The sequence below is a fragment of the Barbus barbus genome, assembly GCF_936440315.1.
Source record: "Barbus barbus genome assembly, chromosome: 40".
NCBI classification, from domain to species: Eukaryota; Metazoa; Chordata; class Actinopteri; order Cypriniformes; family Cyprinidae; genus Barbus; species Barbus barbus.
In genome coordinates, this window is record NC_136718.1 from 21,321,047 (window position 1) to 21,334,436 (window position 13,390).

The 13,390-nt window shown below is 35.3% G+C and overlaps 1 protein-coding gene across 1 annotated transcript; it reads left to right on the plus strand.

Annotated features, from left to right (window-relative positions):
* The first annotated feature begins 2,268 nt into the window (after positions 1–2,268).
* On the plus strand, positions 2,269–9,064 carry LOC306859756 (phosphatidylinositol 5-phosphate 4-kinase type-2 gamma). Its single transcript, XM_079400998.1, has 10 exons — positions 2,269–2,661; positions 3,685–3,782; positions 4,043–4,139; positions 4,281–4,427; positions 5,883–6,029; positions 7,897–7,935; positions 8,021–8,134; positions 8,222–8,486; positions 8,613–8,716; positions 8,822–9,064. The coding sequence occupies exons 1-10, from the start codon at positions 2,500–2,502 to the stop codon at positions 8,900–8,902; spliced, it is 1,254 nt and encodes a 417-aa protein (XP_079257124.1). The 5' UTR covers positions 2,269–2,499; the 3' UTR covers positions 8,903–9,064.
* Positions 9,065–13,390: the final 4,326 nt, after the last annotated feature.

The following is a 13,390-nucleotide window of genomic DNA, read 5'->3' on the forward strand; positions in this document are numbered from 1 at the left end:
GCCATATGCTCATACAAATGTCACATACAAATACTGCCTTGTGCATACTGAGCTACAGTGACTGTGCATTTTTGCAAGCCCAGAGAAGATTTTGCTTACTAAGAATAACTTTATGCTTTATCAGGGTATAATATCTTGTTATATCAGCCAAGCAGTTACTTATAATGCTATTTGTACGTCTAATTCTCATAAATATAAGGGAAAGATTAAATATTTAGAGTGCTGGAGCTTTTGTGCCAATACAGATTCATGCACATGTATACTCACACAACAATCCATATGCTTGTTTCCAAGGTAACAACATATAGCAGAATATAGCCTATGTCTGTGCTTTCATCATGCCCTACTTTGAATCACTGTGACTTGGAGAATTTATTCGCTCAGTAACATAAGCTACATTTTTGTATGCACATATTATTCGCTGTGTCAAACTGAGAGGCAAAATATAGAATCTACAGAGGAAGAAAGAACCACATATAAACAATATTTTTACCCACATTTGATATGATATTTGAACAGGGTTGGGAAGGTTACTTTGGAAATGTAATAGGTTACAAGTTACTGTATCTAAAATGTAATAAGTAGTGTAACTATTTCAATTACTTTATTAATGTAACTGATTACATTTGATGACTTTTTGACTACACTTTTCTAAATTTGTAATGTTTTCACTGTTAATCATTTCCAAACACGTAAACCAGGCAGGGATCAACACTGATTACGGTCACTTTCGAAATCCTTCATCACGTTAATTAAGATTCCATTCATTTCATTTTAAAGCACAGCCACCACAAAATCAGACTTAATTTGAAATCATTCTAAGGTTAAATATTTAAAACCATAACAAGAAAACTTTCAGTAGCTATGATACTGTTTTTGAAATCAAATCTTTGCATCGCTATGACAGGAAACACTGACATCTAACAATGGCTTGAAAAAACTAAACAATTAAAACATATGCATAAATCCAAATAGGAAACAGTTATAGAATAAGCATGTGTCCTAAACTCTTGAAACATTGGTGTCTCACATTTTAGAGCAGTCACTGCAATTTATGAAAAAAATCAATTAAATCTGTAGGTGGATATGTGTGTGTGTGTGTGTGTGTGTGTGTGGGGGGGGGATAAAACCCCCTTTATAATTGTCAGCATTTTCAGAAGTAACTAATTTAATTACAATTACACATTTTTTTTCTCAGTAACTGTAATGTACTGTAATTGTAAATTACTAAATGTAACTGATTACAGTTTTTATTTATTTTCATTACATTTTTATTACATTTATTTTGTTACTAAATTATGTTACTTCTCAAAACTGCATTTGATATACTGTCACTCAAAAAACACAAGAGTTCCTTATGATTTCTGCGCCTCCAGAGACATCAACCCAATTGCAAAAATAATCAATTTTCTGGCTTCCCAGACACCATTGCTATTGCTAGGACAATGGCAAATAGTCTAATTATTGCTAATTTCGACAGATTTGAGGAAAATGTGAGTTGTGCTTACCTGTGTAAACTTTGACAATGCTAGGATGGCTTGGGTGGTTTCCAGAGTGTTGCTGCGTGATTCCTCTCAGCTCTCACGCATTAGTTTTTACAGGCACAGAAGTCAAAAGTCGACTCCCGAGTCTCTACTACCATTCTGGGGTGCGTTCCCTCTCAACCCGTCGTTACCAGTAGAGTTCAATGGAATTTACCATAGTTAGATAACGATGCTTTGGGGAAAAGCACCCCTGATCTCTAATTACGGCTCGAGGTCTTTTATAGTTAAGGTAAATTTGCCCCACAATTTGAGATCACAGTTTAAGGTAACGAACCGACTCAATTCCGCGAATCGGTTCTTTCGAGCAATTCTTTTCATAGAACCAAATGATTCTAATTATCTCAATTATCTAATTATCTTCTGGCTGAACATTTTTTGCATATTTTAATTAGGCTAAATACAAAGTAGCCAATTAATGTTGATAAAACTATATGCTTTTCGCCCCATCATTCAAGGTAACAATGGTTAATGCTCGCGCTAGGACCGATTCGCGAACCGGTTCAACTGAATCACTGAAAAGATCCACCTCAAAACAACGGTTCGTTCGGACATGTCAGTCATGTCAACCGCAGGAACTTGTCAGACGATATATTATAGTTATGGTCAGGTGAGTATTGATGTTTTCACGGTCTCATCTCACCTGTACGTTCACAAACCACGTGACTACACTCAGGTGAGAGTCTGACACACATTCTTGCTGTCACAATATATCAAGAGCTGCTCCACTGTGGGAGGAGCATCTGGATCACTGCCACACTTCAGCAACCTAGTGTTGTTCACTTCCATGAAGAATCGGGCCATCTGGGCCTGCAAACACGGTGGAAAACAGCCCCCCTCGGCGTAGCGCTTGTGTTGTTTTCGCCCTTTGATTGTCAGCGAGAGCAACCGGAGCAGGAGCAGAGGGAGGCGGATCCGAGAGGAAAATAGACCGCTGTGTTACAGGGGAGTGACCGTGATGATGGCGTCCCTCGGTAACACCGGCAGCGCCTCCAGCCCGATGGTCATGCTCGCCCCTAAAACCAAGACCAAAAAGAAACATTTCGTGCAGCAGAAGGTGAAAGTGTTCCGGGCGAGCGACCCGATGCTCAGCGTGTTCATGTGGGGCGTTAATCATTCGGTAAGGCGGTATATGATTCACTTAACTTCCTACATCACACAACTGCCATTTTATAAGCTAACAGTTAGCTGCAAGCACGTATATTGGAGATTTGAGGCCTTTAAATGCATTATGCATAGTCAATTGATCAAATTTGCGTGTACTGTTCTTGATGTGGGTTTTGGCTCATGAGGTCACACGCAAACCGGATACATTGTTTGATTGCACGCGGCGGATTTGCAACTGTTGCTACAGATTTGCGAACGAATCGTTCTTTTGAGTCGAATCTTTGAAATCGAATTGGTTCACAACACGATTTGTGACGAATCAGACTGAATCGGTCTAAAACAGTTCAACCTATTGACATGCGAATCATGTTTAGGTTCTACGACTTTGATTTGAATTGCATATGCAATGATTTGAAGTAGGACACATGCTATTACAATATTCACCCATATTATACGTACGAAAATAAAACGGTTTGAACATAATGTAAGTATATACTACCTTGTTTGAACGTTTTGGATGATATTAAATTCTAGCATGACAGGGACAGTATAATGATGTAAGGTCACGAGGTAAACGAGTCATTGAATTATTGCTTTAAACTGTTCTTTGAGACTGTTCAAAAGAGCCGTTTGGCAAATGAATCAGATTTCATATGAGTAACTGTTGTAGAGAAAATCATTTTTGGAGATGTATGCTTTTCGTATCTTAAATATGTTACTTGCAAAACTATTTAGTTAAAATGCACGAGTGATTATGCAGATTATAGTGTTTTAAAATGTGACTGAAATTCCAATAGGAATCATGTAGACATTCCTTTAAGATTTTTGGAGGATCCTGGGGAAATAATTGCTTTATGTGCTATGAATCATTTAGATGTTGCATAATTGAGAGACTGGGACATCTTCATGCAATGGCATGTGTTAGAAAAGGGTGTATACAAGCATTGAGTCATTCACCGTTAGGATATGGAAAATCTGCAAGTGCAAAGTTCATTTCAGATGCAAAAAGTAGTTTTTCCCACTCTTGTTTTTCCAGATAAATGATTTGAATCAAGTTCCAGTGCCCGTCATGCTGCTCCCTGATGACTTCAAAGCCAACACTAAAATTAAAGTGAACAACCATCTCTTCAACAAGTATTTATCAAAAGCACATCATTATTTTATACAGATTTTCATTGCACTGTGCTCGCTGTGTCTGCATGTCAACCTGAACTTATAAGCAGGAACATGCTTACCGTCTTTTAGATGAATTCTTGTAATGACTGTGAAACAGAGAAGGCTAATTGGCAGCTTTTTCTGCAGAACAGCCACATCAAAGCAGCATTTTGCCTTCAGGTGAATGTGAAATGCAGGATTCCAATGGAGTTTTAATATGATCCTTCTGTACCTTACAGAGAGAATCTTCCAGGCCATTTTAAATTTAAGGAGTACTGTCCACAAGTCTTCAGGAACCTCAGGGAGCGATTTGGAATTGAAGATCTTGACTATCAGGTGACCTGAGAGTCAAACATTTTGTGCATTGCATCCATTGATTGAAAGTATTTTATTTCTTTTGCTCTTGGATATAATATAATAATACTGATAAATTTGATCTGAATTTTTGTGCTTGCATGCATGGATGTTTTCCATCAGGTGTCCCTGGCTCGCAGTGCTCCCATGAGAGGCGATGGACAGGGAGAAGGTCTTCTCTTCACGTCCTATGACCGTACGCTGATAGTAAAGCAGATCTCCAGTGAAGAAGTAGCTGATATGCATAACATTCTGTCCGAGTATCACCAGGTATCTCACAACATAGTGGTCAGGACATTCACGGTTAATTCAAGCCATATCAAATGTGCTAAGAGTTAGTCAATATTGTGTTGGGGAAGTGATCAGACAAAAGAATTCAGACTCCAGCTATTTTTATGTTTAATTACCCAGTTGGGATCCACATGCATTTCCTCTTTACACTGTTATAAAAACTCATTCAGTCACTGAATTCATTTTCATGTTACATTCACACTTCCTTAAAATAGCTAAATTTCTCTCTTTATGATTGACAATGAGCTTTTGTTGTTTTGTGTGGTTATTTAAAGTTGTTTATGGTCGATACATTGGTAGTCTTATATTTTATACACCTATTGGCATGCATACAGCATCATGATAAAGTTTTGTGTTGTTATATTTAAAGGTGTTTTTGTCATGAATACCTCATTTAGGCCACAGCTAAAATTGTCCAAAAATAAGGCACCACTGAGAGAAATATTAAATATTAGGTCATGGGATTTCAACACAGCGGCCTTATGTCGAATAACAGCTAAACTACAGTTAAAAAAATTGGTGTCAGGTGGATTTTATTTATTTATTTTATTTTTTTAAATAAACTTATACAGTAAGGAGGCAATATATGTGATTAAAAGTGACAGTAAATCCTTTCATAATGTTACAAAATGCTTTTTGAACTTGAATTGTGAAAAAAATATTTTCAATATTGATAAGAAATATTTCTTGAGCAGCAAATCAGCATATTAGACTGATTTCTGAAGGTTCACGTGACACTGAAGACTGGAGTAATGATGCGAAAAAAATTCAAATTTGCATCACAGAAATAAAAATCATTCTCAAACATATTATAATAGAAAACAGTTATTTAAATTGTAATAATATTACTGTTTTTTACTGTATTTAACACAGACTTGGTGAGAATAAGAGACTTGTTTTAAAAATATTAAAAGATGAGCATGTATTTGTTAACGTATTATAATTTTTATTTTTGCGCTCTTGTAGCGTAGCGTTTAAGTGCCTGAGTCTTGTTTACAGTGCCGTGACGGCCATGAGATAAGTATGTGTGAGTGAGTTTTTCAGTTTCCATCGTAGCCGAATGAGCAGATCTTAATCGAGACTGTGCTTCTGCTTTTGCATGTCCTGAGGGTGCACTAACACGTATCCAGGAATCTATAACGACAAATTTCTTTCTAAATGTTAAAGTCTAAGCTAATATTTGTTTTTAAAGTGCTATTAGCATGCATTTTCTTTCATATTCCATGCAGTTTTAGTTCAGCACTGCTGATTTTAAGTTAGTGTAGATGTGCAGTGATGCAGACAGGGAAAAAAACAACTAATTTATAAAGCCTGTGGGCTTGTTTGGTATTGGAGACCATATGCTACGCAAGGTTGGTTCATTGGTAATAAACTATGCGCTATTGAATGAACATTAAACTTATGATTACTTTTGTTTTGTGTTGTGTCTCGCAGCATATAGTGAAGTGTCATGGCAGTACACTCCTCCCTCAGTTTTTGGGCATGTACCGGGTTACAGTGGAGAGCGAGGACACGTACCTGATCGTCATGAGGAACATGTTCAGCCACAGACTCGTCGTCCACAGGAAATACGACCTGAAGGTAGGAAGCGTTCCTCGCCACTGAGATGAGATTCTGTTTCTTCAGGATTGTTTTGACTGTGATGCTGTGTGCCTGATATTTCAAAGCATGGCTGATATTTGTCTTTGCACACCTCATTAACTTCTCAAGAAATAAGCATACAGCAACTAAATCATGTGGCACATCCCCTTAGACCTGGTTTAAGAGATTTAGGTGGACGTGATTGATGAGTAGTTCATGAATAATATCTCGGATGTGCCAGTTATTGAGGATCTGAGTGCTGGGCTGCACTTTCAAAGTTGGAAATGGAAACGATGCTTTGTGGATGAGATTCAATGAGGACAAGGTTTTTTTTTTCCCCCATCTTGTAGAATAGGCAATATCATATATTTATGACAGTATAAAATTTAAGAATAATAGTTAAAATAATTTAAAAATGATTATTAGTAGTAGTGTTGTATGTAAAAGACTATACTAGTAGAATCTTTTTTCATTTACTCTTTGCAGGCCTGTTGGGATAGAGTTAATGACTCTGATTGATTTACATGAATCAATTAAAACTGTCAGTAAATCATTTCATTTAAACTATTGATATTTCAGTCATTTTTTGCTGTATTACAATTAAAATGTACTTTTTTTTTGACGTTTGCTTAATTTCTATGATTCACTTTAAGTTGTCTTTTTTGATCCAACTCTGTCAAAATATATATATATTTTTTTTCACATTTAACATTTTCAAACAACATGGAAACAATGGCTGTTTGTTTAAAATGAATCACTAATGTTATGTTATTTATTATTATTATATAATATATGTTATTATAATAAGTATTAATATTTGCTTTATTTATGCCATTTAAAAAAATATATTTTTAAAAGTCTCTTCTGCTCACCAAGACTGCACTTATTTGATGGCAAATACAGTTAAACAGTATTATTGTGAAATATAATTATAAAAAACTGCTTTACATTTTATTATATTTTATGCATTTTATTCCTATGATCGAAAGCTGATTTTTCATCAGCCATTATTCCAATCTTTAGTGTCACATGATCATTCAGAAATTGTAATCTTCTTAACAATCCTAATTTGCAGATTCGGTGTTGGAAATTTTATTATTATTACTATCATCAATATTGAAAACAGCAGTGTTGTTTAATATATTTGTAGAAATCATGATATATATTTTTAGGATTCTTTCAATGTGAAGTTCATGAGCATTTGTTTTAAATATAAATATTAAATGCATCAAAATCTAAAAACTAGTGCTGTCAAACGATTAATCGCGATTAATCGCATCCAAAATAAAAGTTTTGTTAACATAATATATGAGTGTGTACTGTGTATATTTATTATGTATATATAAATACAAACATGCATATTTTAGAAAAATGTTATGTTTATATATTAAATATATTTATATATAATATAAAAAATAATAATATATAAAAGTATATACATGTAAAAAGATATACTGTATGTGTGTATATTTATATATACATAATAAATAAACACAGTACACACACATATTTTGTAAACAAAAACGTTTATTTTGGATGCGATTAATCGTTTGACAGCATTACTAAAAACAAAACCTTACCGACCCACAAGTTTTTAACTGCAGTGTATATCATAATAAAATAATGAATATATCGTTTCTGATATTATAATTATATCTATTAGTAATTATGGCCAGAGTGTAATAAACAGGGCTTAACTGTCTTGTTTGTTGCTGTTTTGATTGTGTGCCACAAGAGGGTGTGATTGCATTGATGTACGACACAGACTGATACAACAAATCATGTTAGAGCATCTGATGCTGATACATTTAATGAAAAACACACTCAAGACTGTCTTAAACAGAGTCTAACACTGTGCTTTATTCAGGGTTCCCTGATCGATCGTGAGGCCAGTGACAAAGAGAAGGTAGGACGCCAGTCCAGATCATTTTTCAAAGTTACCTGATGCAACATAAGACACATTTCAGACATTCCTGCTTCTTCTAATGCAGGTGAAAGAGCTGCCGACTTTTAAAGACATGGATTTCAGAAATAACATGCAGAAGGTGTACGTGACAGAAGAGCAGAAAGAGAAAATTATGGAGAAGCTAAACCGAGATGTAGAGGTGAAGACTTGGTACTTTTTAAAAATGTCACGGTGACATTTAAAAGGTTCTAAAGTCCCTGCTCTTCATGCTCCTGTGATTTTCTAGTTCCTGGTGAAGCTGAAGATAATGGACTACAGCCTGTTGCTAGGCATCCATGACTTGGCACGTGGTGAGCGGGAGGAAGAGGAGGCTGAGGAGCCCAGCTGTGAAGATGACACTGATCCCGAGAACGGCCTTGCTCCGGCCGCGCAGGTGGGCTCGTACGGCACGTCGCCAGAGGGCATCGCTGGTTACATGAACTCCTTCAAACCCCTGGGACCTGGAGAATTTGACCCTTACGTTGATGTATATGCTGTCAAAAGTGCCCCAGGTAAGTTGTGGCTGGTAAAACGGAGAGGAAGTTGAGGATGTGGAGGGGAAACAACACGCGTCTAGCATGTATGGAAGAGGGAAGCGGGAAAGGAGGTGATATGTGTGTGTTTGTGTTGGATTCCAGGAGCGCCGCAGAGGGAGGTGTATTTCATGGGCCTCATTGACGTGTTGACGCAGTACGACACTAAGAAGAAAGCTGCCCACGCTGCGAAGACCGTTAAACATGGCGTGAGTGGAAAAACAGTTTTAATGCGCACTCGTCCCGTATATTTTGCTTAATTCTGAGTTCTTGGAGGTTATAAAAACATGACTCATCCTGTTCCTTCCTTTCAGGCTGGTGCTGAAATATCTACGGTTCATCCAGAGCAGTATGCCAAACGATTCCGTGAATTCATCTCCAACATTTTTGCGTAACCACTTCTGGGTGTCTTTAGCAACACATCAAGGTCACGTTTCACCCCAAAATCAAAAAGTTATATTTTGCATAAAGAAATTAGGCCTATTTTTAGGACAACGAAGATATTTTTCATTGTGACATTATTTTTATGACAATAAAACACATTTGCCCCATTACTGTAATATGTCCAGATGTTTTTTTGTGATTCTCATTGCAATAATACAGTATTAGTTTTAATAAAATTAATTTTTGTCCATATATATATATATATATATATATATATATATATATATATATATATATATATATATATATATATATATATATATATATATATATATATATATATATATATATATATATATATATGCGATTGTCATTGCAATTTATTTTGACTTATGAGAATTTTGGAGGGGAAATGTGTTTTATTATAAAAATAAATGCTTAATGGTGTTTAATAGGCTTAATTTTTTTAAAGCAAAATATATATTTTTTGTCACATTCACTCAATATGTTTTTAGGGTTTCTATCTATGCCATTTTTTTTTTCATTTTTTTTTTTACTTTTTTAGAATCTCTTAATATTTTTTTCATATTGTGCTTCATATTTTCATAGCATGATATTTAAGCACGACATGTTGATATGTCTCATCCACACTACAGCCACGTTCATTAAGGGTGTATTGACAAATGAATAACACTAGATTCACATGAATCACTTTGTAACATAGTCTACAAACATGGGAACATCGCCTGATCTGTTAAGGAGATATAACTCCAAACCTGTAGCAATGAGAGGGTGTGTTCTCTCTCTTTCTTTGGACTTTGGCTTGGCAGAGAGAGAAACCGTCGCCTTAACCGCTTGTGGAGGAATAGCAGAAACTCAAGTTGTGCGATGCTTTAAGTGCATGCTAGTTTCATATATGCAGCACTAGAATGTTGTGAGGAGGATAACATACTTGTGTAAAAAAAAAAATTAAGTAAAAACACAAACTGATCAGCCGGTGACCTTAAGTGTACATTAAGGGTCTAGATTAAAGTAATATTATGAATTGAATGCTGACTGTTTATATGGATGGATGGAGCACACGCTCTTCTCTTATTTGAGCTATTTTATGCAGTTAGCCTTAATGCAGAAAAGAGGACTTTTTGTAGTTTGTAGTAGAAATACTTTAGCAACACTGAGCTGATTTAGTATGAAATGCCTTATCGTTGCATTTTATTTATTTTGCAAATCAGTGTTTGGACCAAATATATTTTTCAGAGATTTCCAAAAACATGGTTTCTCTTATTTATTCATTTTAGCTTTGTACAATTACCATTGGCACAATTCCAGTATGTCCATAATAGTTGTACTTTTAAATGGTATTTTTAGAGCTGTTTTAACACCTTAACATGTTGTTACATTAAGACAAGTTGTTACATTGTGTTCACATAATGCATGTAACGACTGTAAGTACCAATAATGTGCATTCCTAAGTACAATAAAAACATTTTTTCTTATAATTTGGGTGAAAAAGAAATTTACATGTACATGAAATTTGTAAACAGTTTCAGACAACATTTGGATTTATATTGTTGGTCCACATTTCTGAATAATAGTTTGGAATTAACCTTAAAAAACTATAAAAATCACACAAATAAAAGTATATCTTTTGTTTTTTGTTTTATATACTGTGTACATTATGAACTAAAATAATTAATTATTTTATTATTATATTAATATTTTTGTATAGCTTTGTTATTCATATTTTTAATATAACATTTTTATAATAAAAAAAATTAATGCATTTTTTAAATGTGTTAATCATTTAAAATTGAATTAGTATTTATTTATATAGATCATAATAAGCTACTATTTTTATTGTAACTGATAAACTTCGAAAGAATTGAGTTTAGTTTAGCCGGAGCTGCCGTGAGGTCTGGACCCGCACATGAAGAGGGGTCAAGGACAGGATCCACCTAGTCCTTTCCAGGAGCTGTGATTTTGCTGACAAACTCTTTCCTGTTTCACTGATAAAAAGATGTACTCTTAACAATGGGGAGCGTGCAGGGGAAAAAAGCTAATCGCCCAGCAAACTGCTGACGAATTCTTGTGGTCGTAGGAGTAGCTGGAACACGAAGTTCAGAGCGTCACGTTATTCTCTTTTCATACTGTGCTGGGTTAAGGTCACTTTTAACCCTCGGTTAAGTTAAGTTAGCATCTTCCAGATCAGTATTAGCCCTGCAAAAGCCAATCATAAATTAAATATACCAAGAAAACTGAGGGTCAATATTCATACATTTAAAAGTGAAAATAGGCCTCATTTGGAAACAGTTTAAATTTTGAACCAGTTGTCTCTGATTTGTTTCAATAACTCAGCTTTTTGGAATAGCATACGATCATACTACTGCATATTCATACTAAATGCTGGGTTAATTACAACCCAGTGCTGGGTAAAATGTGGACGAACCCAGCGATTGGGTTGTTTAGACCCAACGGTTGGGTTACTGCCCAGAAGGTTGGGTTAAACATTTAACCCAACTGTTGGTTGAAAACAACCCAGCATGTGTTCTGTCCAATATTTCCCCAGCATTTTTTAGAGTGTAATATTTTTGTAGAGTATGTGCACTTTCTGGCATCACTTAGTCAGATGACCTACTACATTTGACAAAAGGTGTTGTATACGAAAGAGCATATGAGCAAAAGGATCCCTTAATGCAGTGTGCTTGGCCCGACCTTCCATTTCCAAATATGATGATTGAACCATAATATCAGCCATGATTTTTACCACTTTTTTGTGTACTCTTATTTGATTGGACTGCCAAGAATTAAGACAAATTGATTACAAATGCAATTTTAAAACAGTTTCATTAAAACTGGAGGCCACTCACTTAAACCCAACCACAAGGTCACCTGTATGACGTTAATGTAGCATATAAATGTTTGAAATGTTAGTCGATGCTTTAAGAAATACTAGTATACAGTGTATAGTGCATATTATTCAGTAAGCTGAACAGCCATATATACACAGGAACATATTTATACATTTGTAAATACATACGTAATTGCCCACTGAAGTGATTTGTTTAATGTATCATTCACACAGTAATTTGTTCTGCTCATATTTCATGAATTATGCCCTTTGTTGCTGACAGATTGCTATAAATTTGTCATTTTCAACTCGGGTCATGCAGTACTAGAGGATGTTCAAACAGAATTGTCTAAACACTGAAGCCAACCCAACCACAACATTTCAAACATTTGTTCTTTGGAGCCAGAAGCTGTGAGGCAGAAATGGATTTCTTTAAATCAGATTAGATTAGGGATCAGTTTGTAGTGTTCTCGAGTGTGTGGCCTTCTGAAGCAGTTGTTCGGTGGGGGATGCCGAGGGGGGTTGATGTACGGCTGGCTTCCTACATCTCTTGCTTTGCCTGCCACTCACTGCCCCTCGACCACAAAAGTATTTCCTGCTATTGTCCTGCTAGGGGCTGTGTTTTTTCAGCATATCAGGCACAAACCAGCTAAATATTTTTTTTTTCCTTTTAGACTTTCAGAACTGTGAAAAAATTCTCTGGAAAAAAAAACATACAGGGGCCCTAGGGCCCCAAAAGCCAAAAAGTTTAACTCTTATCATGTTCAGATTAAAGCAGTCAATCACACATCTAAATAATTCACAGTAAAACTACAGTGAACCAGTTGGACAAAGAAAATAATAAAATATTTGTTTTTCGTTTTATTATGTATTTATTTATTTAGGAGGAGGGCCTTCTGCAAGCACCTGAATAGTTCTTAATCATTATTAAAAGGCAACCTTTGTTAATAAAATTGGACTGAGCAAATTTAGACACTTGAACAACCTGTTTATTTAATTTTTAATTTTTTAATGTATTTTGATTTAATTAATGGATTTATTTATTGCATTCAAAACCCATTTGCTTTTAGGGGCACTATTAATATTCCATATTGTAGCATTGCTAATGTTGGTTCTTAATTATAAATTTCTTGTTTTTGCCTAATTTGCTTGTAGATCAAATGAATATGCTAATAAATAGATTTAAAGTCTAATACATCCCATATCTACTTTGTTTAAAAATAGAACAAGAGATGGTTTTGTTTAAGACAGTGAATGTCACTCCAAATAAATTAGCAGACCTCACCCAACCTTTAGTAATGTTGCATGTAAAGTTGCATATTACACATCACCGAATTCAAAATGCTTTTAGCATCCAATAAGAGTATTATGTGCCTGCTCATTAGTCCAGATTTGCTGTACTTTGGGTAACGTGTAACATATACACCCCAGGGTTTGTTCTAATCCTTATTTTGTTGTTGCATCACACCCTCGTGCAACCACTTTAATTCCATCTTGGCTCCACGCATTGTTTAGACCAGTACTCGGAGAAAAACAAACATTCTCTCCGGTTATATGGATGATACTATCTGCAATCAAGAGATTCTTGGAGTCCTTCCTGTCGGATTCAACCCCCTCCTGTCCTGTGAGGATGTCCTGTCAGTGTGACGGT